This window comes from Pelophylax lessonae, assembly GCF_965119305.1.
Source record: "Pelophylax lessonae genome assembly, chromosome: 7".
In the NCBI taxonomy this organism is placed as follows: domain Eukaryota; kingdom Metazoa; phylum Chordata; class Amphibia; order Anura; family Ranidae; genus Pelophylax; species Pelophylax lessonae.
Window position 1 is genome coordinate 42070724 of NC_138774.1, and position 19430 is coordinate 42090153.

General features: G+C 47.0%; 1 protein-coding gene across 1 annotated transcript in view; it reads left to right on the top strand.

The window, feature by feature from the left end:
* The window catches only part of LOC309559444 (major histocompatibility complex class I-related gene protein-like), a gene marked incomplete at its 3' end in the record, with an annotated part of 74689 nt that overhangs the window by 3482 nt on the left and 51777 nt on the right, over positions 1 to 19430 (top strand). The window contains exon 2 of the mRNA XM_082262703.1: positions 4287 to 4388. Within this exon, the coding sequence (XP_082118829.1) occupies positions 4287 to 4388 (102 nt within the window). The remainder of the gene's footprint in view (positions 1 to 4286; positions 4389 to 19430) is intronic.

Consider the following 19430-nt stretch of genomic DNA (forward strand, 5'->3'; position numbering starts at 1 on the left):
CATCAACGTTCAGAAATCGACATTGGCTCCATCGGTACGTCTTCCCTATCTGGGAATGATTCTGGACTTTGCTCAGGCAAAGGTGTTCTTGCCGGAGGACAAGCTCCGGACCTTACAGGACGAGATCAGGTCCCTCAGGGACAATCCATCCTCGTCACTCAGGACCTGTATGCGGGGCCTGGGGTTGATGGTTTCGGCCTTCGAGGCGGTACCCTTTGCTCAGTTTCACACGCAGGCTCTCCAGGCGGAGATCCTGGCCAGGTGGGACAGACTTCCTCAGTCCCTGGATCTGAGTGTCTCGTTGAGTCGTCAGACCAGATTGGTTCTTCTTTGGCTCCAGTCCTCGACGGTGTCGGAAGGCAAGTCCTTCCTTCTGTTGTGGACGGTGATTACCACGGATGCCAGCCTGTCGGGCTGGGGCGGGGTCCTGGGCAACCTGTCTGCCCAGGGCACTTGGTCGGAGGAGGAGTCCTCCCTCCCAATAAATGTGCTGGAATTGCGAGTGATAAAACTCTGTCTCTTCCAGTGGTCGGACCGACTTCGGGCCGTCCTGTTCGGGTACAGACGGACAATGCTACCGCGGTGGCTTACATCAACCACCAAGGGGGCACCAGGAGTGCCCAGGCGGCCCGGGAGGTGACCGACATTCTGTCTTGGGCCGAGACTCATGTCCCGGCAATCTCAGCAGTTCACATTCCGTCAGGCCGACTATCTGAGCCGCCAGACCCTGGACCAGGGGGAATGGTCCCTGCACCCGAAAGTCTTCCAAATGCTGTGTGCGAAGTGGGGATCCCCGGACGTGGATCTGTTCGCATCTCGGCTAAACCAAAAGGTGGAAAGGTTTGTGGCAAAAACGCGCGATCCTCTGGCAGATGCCTCGGATGCGTTGGTAGCCCCTTGGCATCAGTATCGTCTGATGTAAGCCTTTCCTCCGATTCAGTTGCTATCCAGGTTCCTCCGCAGGTTAGTCTCGGAACCACACCTGGTGATTCTGGTGGCGCCGGTCCTGGTACGCTGACGTTGTTCAACTGGCAGTGGCGCCTCCCAATGCGGGAAGATCTCCTGTCTCAGGGTCCGATCTTCCATCCTGCTTTACAGTTGCTGGCTTTAACGGCCTGGCTGAGACCCAGGTCCTGAGGGACAGGGGTCTCTCCACTGAGGTCATCCCTACCCTTGTTAAGGCTAGGAAAACCTCTTCTGGTAAAAACTATTACCATACCTGGAAGGCTTATTTCGCCTGGTGTGAGTCCAGGGGGTTTTCCCCTCATTCATACTCGGTGTCGAGAATCTTGGCCTTCCTCCAGTCTGGGGTGGACCAGCGCCATGATCAAGGGCTAGTTGTCTGCGCTGGCTATTCTTTTCCAGCGCCCTGTGGCATCTCTTTCCCTGGTTCGCACCTTCATTCAAGGTGTGCGACATTTGGCTCCTCCCAGGAAGGAGCCCTTACCTCCGTGGGACTTGAACTTAGTTCTGTCTGTGTTACAGAGTGTTCCCTTTGAAAACATCCGGGAGATATCGTTGCCTCTGCTGTCTAAGAAGGTTTCTTTTTTCACTTCGGCTCGCAGAGTGTCGGAACTGGCGCCGTTGTCTTGCCGTTCTCCGTACTTGGTGATTCACAAGGATAAGGTGGTTTTGCGTCCGCATCCCTCCTTTCTTCCTAAGGGGATCTCTGAGTTCCACATTAATGAGGACATTGTCCTGCCTTCGCTTTGTACGAAGCCTAAGCATCCTACGGAGGTTGCTCTGCACTCTCTGGATGTTGTCAGGGCGATCAGGGTTTACCTGTCGTCTACGGAATCCTTTCGGAAGACGGATTCCCTCTTTGTCCTTCCTGAGGGACCTCGGAAGGGCATGGCTGCGTCTGCAGCAACTATTGCCAAATGGATCAGACAGACCATTGAACAGGCTTATGCTTTGAAGGAAGGAGTTCCACCCTTCCCTGTTAAGGCACACTCTACTAGATCTGTGAGTGCATCCTGGGCCTATTGGCATCGGGCCTCGGTGGCCCAGGTGTGCAAGGCTGCGATTTGGTCGTCGGTGCACACTTTTTCCAAATTCTACAAGGTAGATGTTCTGGCATCAGCTGATGCCTCCTTTGGCCGCAAAGTTCTCAGTGCGGCAGTGCCTTGAAGGACCCTTATTTTTTTTTTATGGGTCGCTGGCTGTTGGTATTTGCTTTCCTGGGCTGTTGCTCCTGTTGAGCATTGTTTTCTGTTGCCCAGAAGGTTCTCTTACTATGCGTGTAAGGTTCCTTTCTCTGATATGGGTACGGCGTTGCCTCTTCTACGGTTGCGTCTCCCACCCCTCATATCTACACTGCTTTGGGACATCCCAATAGTGATGACTTAGAGGCGGCAGCGACTGTCGGAGGACGTAAGAGAAAACAGAATTTTTGTAAAATCTTACCTGTAAAATTCCTTTCTCTGAGTCCTCCGACAGTCGCCGCCCCCGCCCCTCTTTTGGGGTTGTTGTCTTATTACCTACTGCTATGCTACCAAACTGAGTTGGGAGTGGTCACTGCAGGGGGGTATTGACCTAGTGGGACAGCCCCCATGGGTGTGTATATGCAAATGCCTTTGTTCTTTTGACTAAGTCTTATGCCTAACTACTCCTGCGGAGCGGAAGTCAATACCCAATAGTGATGACTTAGAGGCGGCGGCGACTGTCGGAGGACTCAGAGAAAGGAGGTAAGATTTTACAAAAATTCATTTTTTTTTTTTTTAGTTTACCACTTGCCAACTGCCTGCCGCAGTTTTTCCTGCAGCAGGCTTGCTGGGCTGCGCGAATCGACGTTTGGGTCCGTCGGTTCGCAGAAGCGCTCCTGGGGGCAAGCGCGTGTCGGCGGCGGCACGCTCCCACCCTCACTAGACACCAGGGATGCCGATCCACGGGACCGGCAGCTCACGATTGCCGCTGGGCGATCGCTTCCCGCTGAGAGAGAAGGACGGTCAGCTGCTGTAAACACATCTGACCGTTCTTCTCTCTGGAATGAACACAGAGCGCCTGTGATCCTTCTATATAGGATCAAATGTCTCTATAATCATTTCACAAGTCTCTCTTCAGTTAGAAAACACTCCCCTATGATCACAATTAACCCTTTGATCACCCCTAGTTTAACCCCTTCCCTGCCAGTGTCATCATTACAGTAACAGTGCATAATTTTTAGCACTGATTACTGTAGTAATGTCTCTGGTCCCCCCAAAAGTGTCAAAAATGTCAGTCAGGGGTCCGATCTGTCCGCCGCAATGTCGCAGTCCGGGTAAAAATTGCCGCCATTACTAGTAAAATAAATAAATAAATAAAAATGACAATAATTCCCCTAGTTTGTAGACGTGATAACTTTTGTGCAAACCAATCAAAATACACTTATTGAGATTTTTTTTTTTAAACCAAAAATATGTAGCAGAATACAAATTGGCCTGAAAGGATGAAAAATTTTGATTTTTAATTTTTTTTTTTTGGAATGTTGTATAGCAGAATGTAAAAAAAGAAAAAAAAATATTTTCAGAATCGTCGCCCTTTTTTTATTTATAGCACAAAAAATAAAAATCAAATACCACCAAAAGAAAGCTCTATTTGTGGGGAAAAAAGGGCATCAATTTTATTTTGGTACAGTGTCGCACGGCCGTGCAATTTTTTGTTAAATTAACGCAGTGCCGAATCGCAAAAAATGGCCTGGTCATTAAAGCGGAGTTCCAGCCATTTACTCACCTGTCCAACGGTCCAGCGATGCGGCCGCCGGAAGCCTCGATCCTCTCCCTCGGCGCCGGCATCACTGCTGTGGGCACCTGGCTGTTACAGTTTGCGGCTTCACAGCCGGGTACCCACTGCGCATGCGCGAGTCGCGCTGCGCGCCGTGATTGGCCGGCAATCTTCTGGGACCTCTGACGTGTCCCAGAAGATTGCAGGGAGGGAGGGGGAGAGGAGAACTTCCGCTCAGGGCGCCGCGGCGCTCCGAGCGGAAGTGGGAGCGGGTACCTGTCAAAACTAGGTACCCGCTCCCCCCCCCCCCCAAAAAATGACATGCCAAATGTGGCATGTCGGGGGGTCAGGACTCCCTAAAGCGGAAGTTCCACTTTTGGGTGGAACTCCGCTTTAAGAGGGCAAATCCTTCTGGTCCAGAACTAGTTAAAGCCCAACTTACTACTGGTAAAAAAAAAAAAAAAAACTATACAAATACCAATTTTACTTACCAGAACCCACAGTAACACGATAATCCTTCTCTCTTTTTCTGTTTACTTCCCAATTCTGAATACCTGTAATAAAATGTTTCTGATCCTATTCAGCTATTGACTTCCACACATTAAAACACCTGGTGACAGATGTTCCAGATCCTCCGGAATCATATTTTTCACAGCTGACTGGGAGTCCACAGCAACTAAATAACTGTGAGTATTCATTTTTGTCCACTGACAGTTACTTATTTATACAATTTTGCAAAATTCAATACAAAAATGAAAAAGAATTGAACGCAAAGTAAGGCTCCTTTCACACGGCCGCTCCGTGTGAAAGGTCCGCTGCGGGACTTTTTTTTTTTTTTTTTTCCACGGAGCGGATGACATTTGTGTCATCCGCTCCGTGTGCCCGCATATCATCCCATCCGTTTGCGGATGATATGCGGACATAATGTAAGTATATGGCACTGCGGATGTCAGCGGATGACACCGCTGACATCCGATTTTCCTTCCTTTCCGTTTTTTACACGGAAGGAAAAATAGGGTTCTGTTCCATTCGTAAAAACGGAACAGAACTGAAAGGAGGAAAATCGGGTGTCAGCGGATGGTATTCCGCTGACACCCGCAGTGCCATTCACTTACATTATGTCCGCAAATCATCCGCAAACGGATGGGATGATTTGCGGACACACAGAGCGGCCGTGTGAAAGGAGCCTAAATTAAAACATTTTTATGCAATAAATAATATATATGTAGCGCAAGTGAAATGCAATCCCCCATCCTGCACAGCCAGGCATACCGCATCTTCACAGGCACTCTTGAGTCAGAAAAAACAGTGCTTTGTTTTTGTCTTTGTATTGAGGGGATAAAACTTGGATGGGGGGTAGGGGTATTATGGGATGCCCACTTGACTTTAGAACAACTTCAGGGAAAACACTCCTCTGCTTCCTCCTGCACACTTTGCCGAACTTCACTGGCACGCTTGACAAAAAAATGATCCTGGCACAGTCAGATCTTGAAGCGATAGCCTGTTATAGGCAGGAATCTGAGGCCCCTTTAAATGTGTAGCAAAGTCAGTTTCCAGTTTACATTCCTGTGGCTACTGATCTCAGCACCACCTCTTTGGGCACTGCCAGCCTGCCTTGTTGCAGCTGCCCCTTTCACTAGCCCTCCTGGCTAACTCTCCTTTGTCCTTCCAGACTGACATCACAGTGCTCCCAGACTGCACACTCACCAGCTAGCTCGGCTGTCTTCTCCTAGAGAACTCCTGGACGTGCTGATTCTCCCGCTGTCCTCACACTTGCTCCTGTGCATCCATGAAGGATTCCTCCTTGTGTTGTAGAGGGTCCCTCCAGCACCCCAGTCCCAGGCCTGAGGTCACCCCCCCAAGACCAGGGGCATCCTCAAGGCCAGGGCCACTGACAGCCTCCTCAGCACTCCTTTTCCATCTTCCACCCGACTTCTCCTGCTGGCAGGACCCATGCGTATTTATAAGGTGGCCCCTGCCAGCCAATTTTGCTGGGGTTCGGCTAGGACCGTCAGCAATACTCCAAACAGCTCCTCCTAACATCCCACACATGGTCATAGAAGCTTCTCCAAGTTTCCAGCAAGTAGGGAGAGGTACCAGAGGTGCTGCTTGCTGAGTCATCCAGCCTCCCTGACCCAGATTTACCTCAGCCTGGCCCTCTGCCAAGCTAAATTTACATACACACTACTTCTAGCACACTAAAGGCCCGTACACACGCACAGATTGTTGGCCGTAAATTGTTGGCCAAGATCCGATCTGCCGATTGTAGGCTTGTTAGTATGATGCTTCCGACAACCAACTGCGAATTTTCGGCCGAAAAAAATCTGGTGTGAATGCTATAAAATTTTTGTTGGGCAACAAAGAACGGCTGATTGTTCCTCAGTCAGTACAGATTTCGGCAGACAAAAATCAGATGAGCAAGACTGGGCATGCTCGGAGAAGAAAAAACACACTGAAAGTAAACCAGAACATGACATCACTTCTGAAGTTGGTTTTTGTTGGCCAACAAAAGTCCAGTGCAAGTCTAGAGCACATTTCAACCAACAAACAACACTGGACAAAAGTTGGCCGATCAGTTGGCCAAAAATCTGTGCGTGTGTACAGAGCTTTAGTGCCAGTTCACACTGAAGCGGCACGACTTCGGGGGCGACCTGTGAAGTCGCGTGCACTGCAACTTCGGCGCGACTTGCACGGACTTCATATAATGAAAGTCTATGCAAGTCGCTTCGAAGTAGTACAGGACCCTTTTTCTAAGTCGGAGCGACTTGTGTCGACTTGTGTCGCTCCTATTAGAATGGGTCCTGTAGCACTGCATGGACCGCGACGGAACGCGAATTGTCAGGCTGACAAGTCGCCTGACAAGTCGCGGTAGTGTGAATGGAGCCTAAGAGGGTTCTACAAATATATCTATATAGAAAACAGTGTTTTTTTTATTTTAAAATTTAGATAATGTAAAGCATTAAATAATAGACCTGTGTAGAATGGAAAAATGTGTTTGATTTCAGATAGATTCATTATGTTACTAATTTAAAAAAATAGCCTTAGAGGTTAGAGGCTACCTACAGTGCTTGCTATAATGTTTAAATGTTTGATGAATCAACTATGTTAAATAATTGGATAAATGTGCATCCAAAAAACTTATATATCACAATATGACAATAAACATCACAGCAAAATATCCCAGTATAGACAATATTGTGCAATAACCAATATTACATGTGAAATAAAATTAATAATAAATATATAAATGGTGCAAATTACCGTGAAAAATATATATATAATAAATAATAAAGTAGATGTATATATAATAATTAATTAAGAGTCTGTAAATTAGGGGAAAATATGTGACTATAGTTGGCAAAAGTCCAAGAAATAATTTTCTTCTTTTTTTCTTTGTGCAAAAAAAAAAAAATCGTCCAGTCTTAAATCAAAGTGCAGGTGCTCAATGTTAACTTTATCCAATACGGCTTGGTGACTTATAGGTGGCATAGGTTCCTTTTTTCCATAGTGATATTTGGTAACGATGAGTGACTTACCAGATGTAATGGGTCTTATGTACCTTACAGCACTAAGACCAATCATGCTTGTAGGCCCACCGGGCCAAGGCAAATTCCCTTGTGCCGCTCCTGTAATGGGGTGATGGTGGACTCCTCCTCACCTATTCCTCACATCAGGTATGGGGCCAGGGTAGGGAAGAAAAAGATTGCTCCAAATAGTGTAGTAGATTAAAGTATTTTTATTTCCCATCTATGGGTAAATAATGGTAAAAGCAGTATCACAATATTGTGACAGTGCTCAGCAGTATTGGAGAGTGGCGAGGGGAGTGTTCCGGTTTGCGCTCCAGCTGCGTGCTGACGTCACGCCGTGCGTTCCAGAACTGACGCGTTTCGTCACTTCCTGTGACGTCGTACCTTTGAAAACGTCACAGGAAGTGACGAAACACGTCAACTACCTTTGAAAATGTCAAAGGAAGTGATGAAACATGTCACGGTTTACGGTATTTTGCACCATTTATGTATTTATTATTAATTTTATTTCACATGTAATATTGGTTAATGCACAATATTGTCTATACTGGAAGATTCACCAGCTGTTGCACATTTTTATGAAATATGTTGCTGTGATTTTTATTGTCATATTGTGATATATAAGTTTTTTGGTTGCATATTTATCCAATTATTTAACATAGTTGATTCATCAAACATTTAAACAATATAGCAAGTGCTGTAGACAGCCTCTAACCTCTAAGGCTATTTTTGTCAAAATACCTTCCACATTTCTATAGCTGCTGCTTACATTTACATATCCATTTATTATACCATTTGGCGTGGGGAATACACCCCATAGGTGTTATCTTCTTTCTACATGTTACTAATTTTGTTTTGTTATGGAATTCGTTTAGGCTACATTCACACCTGAGCGTAGCGTTTTTTACCGCGATTTTACCGCGATTTTTACCGCGATTTTTACCGCGATTTTTACCGCGATTTTTGTGCAGGCGTTTTTAGATTCAATAGAGATCAATGGAAAACGCCTGTAATCTGCCCAAAAAGAAGCTCATGTACTTTTTTGAGCGTTGGGCGTTTTGTATACAGCTTCAAAACGCTCAGATGTGAACAGGGGCCATTGAAATGAATAGGATTTGTCTTGTTGGGCGTTTTGAGAGCTGATCCTAGAGCAGAAAAACGCCCCAAAAACGCCCCAAAACGCCTACATGTGAACGGAGCCTTAGATTTGATTTCAGAATTTGTTTAGTTTCGTTTCGTTTTAGTTAAATTAAGTTTAGTTTTCCTTAAAATTTGTTTCATTCATTAATTTTCTAATGAATTCCAACTTTTCAGAATGATTAGAATTCAGATCGTTCAAAAAACGATCAACTGATTCGAATTCTGTATTAAGAAATAGCTGGCTGTTAAGCAGCGGGCAGGGAAGCCGGTCGCCCACGTCCTTAACAACCATGAGTCATCATCTGTCAGTGGACTTACCCACTGACAGATGAATGTAAAGAAAAGAATGCCTGCAATTGGCCGGCCATAGAAATGCAATTGGCCGGCCATAGAAAAATGTTTAAAAAAAACAGCGTGGGCCCCCCCCCCCCCAAATCCATACCAGACCCTTATCCGAGCATGCAGCCTGGCAGGTCAGGAAAGGGGAGGCAAGCGAGCGCCCTCCCCTCCCTCCTGAACCATACCAGGTCACATGCCCTCAACATGGGGAGGGTGCTTTTGGGCGGGGGGGCTCTGCGCCACAGCCCAGGGTTGTCGGGACCTGCGAGTGGGGGGCTTATCAGAATCTGGAAGCCCCCTTGTTAAACCGGATCCCAGCCCCCCTGCCTATGTGAATAGGTATCGGGTACATTGTACCCCTACCCATTCACCAATAAATGTCAAAAAGTAAGAGCCACAGGAAACTGTTTTTGACAGAAAGCAGAGGGTTTTTAATTTTTTATATTTTTCGGGTCCGACGGGCGTCTTGATTGACGATGGATTAACATTGAGGGACACTATTTTTTATTTTTTAATAAAGGACTTGTCAAAAACTGTTTCTTGTGGTTCTTACGTTTTGACACTTTTTTGGTGAATGGGTAGGGGTACTATGTACCCAATATCCATTCACGGGGGGCCCATTTGATAGGGGACTTCCAGATTACGATAAGCCCCCCCGCCTGCAGACCCGGACAACCACAGCCAGGGAAAAGTCCCTTGTCCCTATCAACATGGGGACAAGCTGCTTTGGGGTAGGGGTGGCCCCCTGCCCAAAAGCCCCCCCCCCATGTTGAGGACATGTGGCCTGGTATGGTTCAGCAGTAGGGGGGGTGCTCCCCCCCCCCCCCCCTTTCCTGACCTGCTAGGTTGCATGCTCTGATAAGGGTCTGGTATGGATTTTGAGGGGACACCATGCTGTTTTTTTTTTTTTTTTTGTTAGTGTGCGGTTTCCCTCAAAATCCTCATCAGACCCAAGGGGCCTGGTATGGACTGGGGGGGGGGGGGCGACCCTACACCATTTTCTGGGTCACATGATTGCCAGGAGCCGCTCTGAAATACGGTAAAGCTGGCATTTTTTTTATAAAACACAGAGACAGGGGCATTAGTAATTAGAGAACATAGAAGTTTATAGAGGACAATAAAAGTTTTTAAAGCAGCAGGAGGAGTAGGGGCGGGCTCTGACACAGGAGCAGACAGGCAGGGAGGGAGGGGGGAGAGAAACACAGAGGAGGACAGGAGAGCTGTGGATGATGGAGGCACAAACACTGACCACGATGTCAGGGCTCAGCAGCCATGATACACCGTGGTCAGCGTACAGGGAGGAGGGTAGAAACTGGCAGGATCAGCCAGGTTTTTTAGGTGATAGAAGGAGGCAAATTACATGCTTTAAGTGAACAGAATCTTTTTTTTTTTTTTTTTTTTTAGGGTAACAAACGCATTAAAATCATCTGGAAGATAGACTGACTGGTACCCAGCTCAGTTTTTAGGTTTATCAGTTGCCGTATGGCCCGCCACTATAGAAGACTTTTAGAAAGCTAGGTGGGCTGGGTAATGGGGTGGTGGTTTTAACAAGACAGGCTCATTTCATTCATTCAAGAGATATTTTTTAAATTTTCATGAGTTCTCATCCAAAACAAGCCTAATTTTATAATGGTAGGCCACCTGTTTAACCACTTGACCTCTGAAGTTTAACCCCCTACATGACCAGAGCATTTTTTGCTATTCAGCATTGTGCTACTTTAACTGAATTGCTCGGTCATGCAACACTGTACCAAAATCAATTTATATAAGTTTTTTTTCCATTAAAATGGAGAATTCTTTGGTTTTATTTGCTCACCACTGGGTTATTAAAGACACCAAAAAGACTGAACATTTTGAAAGAAAGGGATATTTTCTGTTATAAAAACATATCCAATAAAATCAAATTTTTTTTTCGTACATCACGGGACACAGAGCCATAAATCATAACATATGGGTTATATAGCCACCTATAAGTGAAGGACACTGGCAACCAATCAGAATTGATGGCCCCCTATATAACCCTTCCCATACAGGAAGTACCTCAGTTTTTTTGCCAGTGTCGAAAAGGTGAAGATCGCTGTGGAGAGGTGCTCCACATGTTTGTTATGCTTCAAGAAAGAAGATTATGATATCATACCCCAAACAAAGATCACTGGATCTAAGGGGAGGTGGACGCCACGCACCACGCCACACATGCATAAAAGGGCACATTCTGCAAGGAACTTTTTCCAACACACTAGCCTCTGTCACAGGCTGAAAGGGACACAGAACAGCAGCAGCTGGGTTGCGTGAGTCACTGTGGGTGTATGTTACTGGCACTAATAAGTCCTGTATCTTTGGTAATCAGTGTTGTGTGCATTGGGCTGTATAAGCTTGGCACAGACTTTGAGTACACTTTAAAGGTAGTACCTCAAGTTTGTCTTGCTATAAAGCAATGTCTGCCGAAAGAGGGCTGGAGGGAGCACAGTTGGAAAGGGCACTGTGATTCCACCGTCAGGCCCTGAAGATCCTTCTCGTGCTTCCACTGTGTCTACTCCTCCTGATAAGCCAGAAGCAATTAGCCAATCTAAGCCATTACGGTTGTCAGGCATAGTAGCTACTTTGTGTACTTCTGCCACAGCCTATGTTACCAAAGACAATTTGGTAAACTCCAGGAAGCCAGCCTCTAGAAATATTTATTACAGGGTCTGGAAATCCTACGTTGCCTGGTGTGAAGCCAGGAAATGGCATCCTCGCACATATATTATCGGGAAAATTCTATCCTTCCTGCAAGCAGGGGTAGATATAAAATTAGCCCTGAGCACGATTAAACGGCAGATTTCAACTTTTTCATTTTTTTTTCAGGAACCGATCGCTTCCCATTCGTTGGTTCAAACCTTCGTCCGGGGAATATTGTGTTTGCTTCCACCAGTGAAGCCACCGTTGTGTCTTTGGAACCTAAATGTGGAGTTGGCAGTTTTGCAAAAACAGCCTTTTGAACCTCTGGGGCAGGTTCCCTTGTTTTTTTTTAACAAAAAGAAACTGGTCTTTTGATTGTGATAACTTCGGCTAGAAGAGTATCGGAACTAGCAACTGTTTCTTGTAACGAGCCATTCTTGATATTTTATCAAGATAGGGTGATTTCTCTATCGCTCATTGACAGACGTAGTCTTCTTGATTCTCAAGAGCTGGGTTATGTTGTCTCCGCAGGAGTAGGACTAGGCAGAATGACAAAACGTTCTGGCTCCACCCTAGGGGGCAGTCCCTGAGGGTATATCCTCCCTCTCTCTGCTACAGGGAATCAGTTTTTTTCTGTCTAGTCAGGAGTAAGGACCTAAGTTCCTTGCTGGGATCTTTTGGTCCTGGCAAGACTTTTTTTCTTTAAGAAAAAGACATTTTTTAGGTAGTTTTCTCCAGTGTTTTTTCCTGTGAGATCTTCAAGCAAAAATGCCGGACTGGGCGACACTTGTGGTCACCCCAGCCGGCCTACGAGCGCGTGCAGACCATGGCATTGCGCTTGGTCGGCCGCGACATATTCAAGTAAGTATGCGGGGCCGGGCGACGGGCTGGATGTTGAGATCCAGTGGTCACCCCGGTTTCTGCCTAAGAGCGCGTGCAGACCAGTGCGCTGAGTCGGCCGCGACGGAGTCCCAGTAAAGGGACTGACTTTGCGAGTTAAAAGCTCGCTTGGACGCCAGGTACCAGAGAGTCGAGGCGTCCACAAACCCCCACCCCGGTGGAGAGGGTATTGTGAAGAGAGGGTGCCTGTCGGTTCGGTATGGTGAGTAAACGTTCCCTTTTTTCCTCATTATGAGGCAGTATGTATTATGGGCCCCTCCATATATGGTCAGTATATATCTGATACTTACAAGTCCCCCTTGTAATACAGCATGTGTTTGTGGGAAGTGGACTTGGTTCAAGAGCTAACACTCTACCCAGCAGACTGTAACATTACAGCAGACATAGGAGGTATAATCCTACCTTATGTGCAGTGTATCTCTGTAGATCCATATGTCACCTCTTAGCAGAGTGCAGGTGGATGTGCTGGGAAGACGATATCGGCGGTCCGCCGCCATTTTGCCGTAGACCGAATGCATGTATGTCCTCAGGTCACGCCGGCCGCCATGTTTTTGGAGTCTTATGTCTCTTCTATGGGGGCGGCCATGTTTTGTGAGCCCAGCTACCTCGTGGAGGGCTGGGAACGCCGGAAGGCGTACACAGGGGGCGGAGCCACGCCTTCTGCCCGGGAAAAAGCAAACAGCTCCTTCCAGTCTGTGTAAGACAGACGCTGACTGCAGTTTGTTGGAAACTGCACTGCATCGGTTGGTGAGCCTTGGGGGTCCCTCTCTCTCTCTCTGGGATCGAGAAGCAGGTACTCTGAGGGGCGCTATTGCGCTAGGGGGAGACACACAAAAAAAAAAAGAAAGAGTTTTTTTGTTTTTGCTGGCAAAGGTGTCCTGTATTAACATGGACCCTGCCACTCATGTATCTCCTCCGGATCCCCTCGAGGGGTCTGCGGGATCCTCCAGCACCCCATTGACAATTGAATCTTTGTCAGCTATTATGGAAACTTTTGTGTCCCGGGTGGAAGTGGCTTGTCAGGGACAGGGCGCAAGAAAGCGACCCCCGCCTAACCCCTTATTATCTGAAACCTCGGATTCAGACTCTGAGCCTATTTCTGCAGTTGCAGGTACTTCATCTGGTATTGGTGTCTCGGGTCCTGTCTCTTCAGACAGTGAGGAGGATGTTTCGGCATCCGCCATAGCCCGAGAGGAAGCGTTGGTAAACGCACTCATTGTATCTGTTCAAGAGACTTTAAGGTTACAGGGTATTCCATCAGAAATAGCTGAAACTGAGATCCCTTTTGGGACTAAAAAGCGCATCAAAGTGGCGAAGGTTTTTCCATTGCCCAAATGTTTTGGCAATCCAATCGAAGAAGAATGGCGTCTGCCAAAACGCACTTTTAATATTTCTAAACGCATTGACAGGCGTTATCCGTTTGAGGAAACCCTGATTAAGAAATGGACAGAACCACCTGTGGTGGATTCACCTATTGCTAGATCGAATAAAGCCACGGTTATTCCTTTAGAAGACGCTCCGTCTTTTAAAGATCCAGTGGATCGCAAGATAGAAGCTATGTCTCGTACCATGTTTACCTTGATTGGATCAGCTTTCAGACCAATAATTGCTATTGGTCTGGTTTCGCAGGCTGTAACTGAATGGACCAAGTGGTTACGCCGGGACTTAGAAGAAGTCCCTCAGGCGGTATCAGATTTGTTGGAACAAATGATACAGGGGTTACAGTTTGTGTGTGATGCGGCGTTAGACGCCACTCCATTAATGGCGCGAGCATCAGTCTCAGCAGTGGTTCTCAGGCGTACACTGTGGCTAAAAGGTTGGTTAGCCGACCAAGGTTCCAAAAAAGCATTGGCTAATATCCCCTTTTCAGGAGAGCGTCTTTTTGGAGCCAACTTAGATGAGATCATTAAGGATCTCACCGGTGGAAAAAGCACCTTTTTACCGCAAAATTTTAAAGGTAGAGGAACTCGTCAAAGACGAGGGCCTTCTTTTTCTGCTCACAAGAGGTTTTTTCGTCCAGCGGGTGAAAAAACGAAGTCCTCCAAACCTCCTACAGGAGGCGTCAGGGGTCGTTGGTCGGGCAAGCAAAAGCCCGCCCCCTCCAGACCTGAAGATAAACCATCCAAAGCCTGAAGGTGCGCCCCCACCCATAACTGGGGTGGGGGGACGTCTTCGCCGGTTCCCGGATCCATGGCTTTCCAGAATCCCGGACAAATGGGTTTGCGAAGTCATAAGGTCAGGGTACAAGATCGAGTTTCGATCTCTCCCACCGGCGCGATTCTTCCCTTCCAATATCCGTCTATCCGCAGATCGTTTAGAAGATCTGCGGAGAGCAGTCACAGATTTACTACAACAAGGAGTGGTAGTCCACGTTCCTTGGACAGAACGGTTTCAAGGTTTTTATTCAAACCTGTTTACAATACCCAGGAAAGAGGGCAAAGTGCGTCCAATTCTGGACTTAAGAGCACTCAATTCTTTCGTCAACATAAGAAGATTCAGAATGGAGTCCATTCGCACGGTAGCAGCCTTCCTGCATCCAGGGGATGTCCTAGCGTCCATAGACATCAAGGACGCCTATCTTCACATTCCCATTTTCGCTGGACATCAGCGTTTTCTACGCTTTTCCGTAGAGGAGAACCACTATCAGTTTGTGGCGTTACCTTTCGGTCTCGCCACGGCTCCGCGGGTCTTCACAAAGGTGTTGGCCCCAATGTTGGCACTTCTGCGCCAAAGAGGTATATCGATTCTAGGTTACCTAGACGATCTTCTGCTTCATGCAGAGTCTCCTCAGACCTTGCTACAAAACATAGAAATTACTATGATTTCTTTACAGGAATTCGGGTGGCTGGTGAACCAGCAAAAGTCATTTCTGGTTCCCACCCAGAGGCTCGAATATCTGGGTCTAATTCTAGACACAGTCAGGACAAGAGTTTTTCTTCCCGTAGGGAAACTCCGAAAGATTCAATCAGCAGTCCAGTTGTTACTGTCCAACAGCTGGTCTTCCCTTCGGACTTGCATGAGGGTTCTGGGGTTGATGGTGGCTTCATTCGAAGCAGTCCCATTTGCCCAGTCCCATACCCGAATTCTTCAGCAAGAGATTCTTCTCAGATGGAATCGGAATCCGGAATCCCTGGACAATCAGATACGATTGAGCAAACAGACCAGAGAGTCTCTGGTTTGGTGGCTTCGGTCTCCAATGCTCAGCCAGGGAAAGTCATTTCTGCCAATATATTGGACGATAGTGACCACGGATGCCAGTCTATCCGGATGGGGAGGAATTCTTGGTCAGTTATCTGTCCAGGGACTTTGGTCCCCGGAAGAATCCAGGTTACCGATAAATGTATTGGAACTGAGAGCGATCAGACTTTGTCTGATTCACTGGACCGAGCAGCTCCAGGGCAGCCCGGTTCGGATCCAGTCGGACAATGCCACGGCCGTGGCTTATGTCAATCACCAGGGGGGCACCAAGAGTGTCGGAGCGGCCAAAGAAGTGGCTTGCATTCTTCGCTGGGCGGAACGATTTGTTCCAGCAATTTCTGCGGTGTTCATTCCGGGGGTGGAGAATTGGCAGGCAGATTATCTCAGCCGTCAGACCCTGGATCAGGGGGAATGGTCCCTCCATCCAGACGTTTTCCACCAGTTGTGCCTACGGTGGGGCACCCCGGATGTGGATCTGTTGGCATCACGATTCAACAGGAAAGTTCAGAGATTCGTGGCTCGCTCCCGCGATCCTCTAGCAGAAACCGCAGACGCACTGATCGCCCCGTGGGGGCAATACCAGCTAATATATGCCTTCCCTCCTCTCGCGTTACTGCCAAGACTTCTTCGCAGGGTAGAGGAGGAAGGAATCCCAGTAATCCTGGTAGCTCCGGACTGGCCTCGTCGAGCTTGGTACGCCGACATGGTCAGACTGGTGGCGGACGTCCCATGGAGACTTCCTCTCAGGGAGGATCTACTGTCTCAGGGACCGATCTTCCATCCTGCTTTACGATCGCTGGCTTTAACGGCCTGGCTATTGAGACCCAGGTGCTGAAGGACAAAGGTTTGTCAGCTTCAGTTATTCCTACTCTAGTTGAAGCAAGGAAAGCGACTTCCAGAAAGATTTATCATCGCACATGGAAGTCCTACATTGCATGGTGTGAACCTTTGGGGTTCCGTCCTCGGGCTTATTCGATTAGTCGAATATTGGCTTTTCTGCAACAAGGGGTTGAGCAGAAACTGGCCTTGAGTACTATCAAGGGTCAGGTCTCAGCATTAGCCATCTTCTTTCAGAAGCCTTTGGCTACTCATTCCTTGGTGCGGAATTTCATCCAGGGGGTGCGACATCTGGCTCCGCCAGTGCACGCGCCGTTACCCCCCTGGGATCTTAATTTAGTGTTGTCGGTTCTTCAGAAACCTCCCTTTGAAGATATTAGGGAGATTCCTCTACCCACGTTGTCCCAGAAGGTGGCCTTCTTGGTGGCTATTACTTCTGCACGCAGGGTGTCAGAACTGGCCGCATTATCTTGTCGTTCACCATATCTGGTGGTTCATAGAGATAAGGTGGTTCTTCGTCCGAATCCATCCTTCCTACCAAAAGTGGTTTCAGAATTTCATCTGAATGAAGAAATTGTATTACCTTCCCTGTGTCCTAAGCCCAGTCATCCTCGGGAATTTGCTTTGCACTCCTTGGATGTGGTCCGGGCGATCAGGGTATACTTGAAAACGACAGACTCGTTTCGCAAGACGGATTCACTTTTTGTGATCCCAGATGGACCCAAAAAGGGGTTGCCTGCATCTGCCGCGACCATTTCCAGATGGATCAGACAGACGGTAGTGCAGGCTTATTCTATTAAGGGTCGGGAGCCCCCGTTCCCTGTTAAGGCGCACTCCACTCGGGCACTTAGTGCGTCATGGGCCTTTCGCCATCAGGCGTCAGTGGTCCAGGTGTGCAAGGCGGCTACCTGGTCGTCGGTGCATACCTTCTCTAAACATTATAAAGTTGATGTAATGGCATCGTCTGATGCCTCATTTGGCCGCAAGGTTTTGCAGGCCGCAATTTGAGGAGACCAGTGGTCTACCTCGAGGGTTTTTTTCCGTTGGAAAATTTTTTCTTTAGTCTCATTTTTTGTTTATAATGAGCCTTTAAAACTTCTAGTTTGGCACCGGTTGGGCCTACTAGATTGGATTTGATTTTGTCAATCCCACCCCTCATTTGTGGCACTGCTTCTGGATGTCCCAGCTCTTGAGAATCAAGAAGACTACGTCTGTCAATGAGCGATAGAGAAAAATGGATTTTTGTAAGAACTTACCGTAAAATCCTTTTCTCTTAAGCTCATTGACAGACGTAGTACCCGCCCCTCTATCATTGAGTTGGGTTGGGTTAAATTCTCTGTACTGCTTTAAACAGAACTGATTCCCTGTAGCAGAGAGAGGGAGGATATACCCTCAGGGACTGCCCCCTAGGGTGGAGCCAGAACGTTTTGTCATTCTGCCTAGTCCTACTCCTGCGGAGACAACATAACCCAGCTCTTGAGAATCAAGAAGACTACGTCTGTCAATGAGCTTAAGAGAAAAGGATTTTACGGTAAGTTCTTACAAAAATCCATTTTTTACGTCCTCACACAGATTTTTAGTCTGGGTAGTGTCCGCCTTTCATTTGAATCAGGACATTTTTCTACCTTCTTTTTTCCAGATCCTCACTCAGAGGAGGAAAGGTTATTGCATTCCCTTTATGTAATACGTGCACTTAAATTTTTTTTACAGAAAACAGCTCAGATTCATAAGACCGAGAGCTTGTTTGTGTTGCCAGAAGGCCCCAGAAAGGAGTTGGCAGCATCTAAATCTACGATTTTTTGTTGGATTAGCCAGGTTATTACCCAGGCGTATGGTTTAGTAGGAAAGGTTCCACCTTTTCCTGTAAAGGCACATTCTACCAGAGGAGTAGGTGCCTCTTGGGCACATCGCCATCAAGCCTCTATGGCTCAGATTTGCAAGGCCGCGACCTGGTCGTTGGTGCATACGTTTACTCATTTCTATAGAGTGGATGTTGGGACCCAGGAGGAGTCTGCTTTTGGCCGCAATGTACTGCAGGCGGTGTTGTAATCCTTCTGTTAAGGGTCAGATGGCGGTATTTTTTGGTGTCCCCCTCCCCTCAGATGCATTGCTTTGGGACGTCCCATATGTTATGATTTATGGTTCTGTATCCCGTGATCTACAAAGAGAAAAATGGATTTTTAATTCATACTTACCTGTAAAAGCCATTTTTTGGAGTACATCACGGGACACAGAGGTCCCTCCCCTCTCCTATGGGGTCTTTTATTGCTTGCTACAAAACTGAGGTACTTCCTGTATGGGAGGGGTTATATAGGGGGGTCATCAATTCTGATTGGTGGCTATATAACCCGTATGTTATGATTTATGGCTCTGTGTCCCGTGATGTACTTCAAGAAATGGATTTTACAGGTAAGTATGAATTATAAATCAATTTTTTTCATAAATTTAGGCCAAAATGTATTCCGCAGCATGTCTTTGGTAAAGCAAAATCCCAATAAGTGTATATTATTTGGTTTGTGTGAAAGTTATAGTGTCTACAAATTGATGTATATGCTGGAATTTACACAGCTATATAACACTATACTAAAAATCAGTGACTTATATTGTGACTTTGAGAGTATGACAGGCAATCTGGCATTAACAGACACTGGCAGGGAGGGACACTAACTGACTAACTGACACTGACATCGCTAGTAACACTAATAGTGATCAAATATAATACTGTACACTGTACTAATGGTACTTGCAGGGAAGGGGTTAAAATCAAGGGGTTAACTGTGTGCCTAACAAGTGCAATGTGTGCTTCTTTTACTCACAGATCTGGTTACTTTTTTAGAACAGAGCACTGTTCTGTGTACAGAGATCTGCGTGTTTGTAAAGACAGAACTTTGTGCTGTGACTAGCAACAGTCAATCAGCAGGTATACAGCCAAAATCATTGGCTGAAATCTGCTGACAAACTCATGTGTAAAACTGCCCCCTTGAGGACTGCTGAATTGTTCACCTTCGGATCCCCTTGGGTTACCGAAAGCAACTGCAGCATGCACAATTCAACTCTTTACTCTCTGGCTCAGTCAATGAACAATCTAGGGGATGTAATGGTTTTAGTGCTTTTATTTAAATTTGGGAT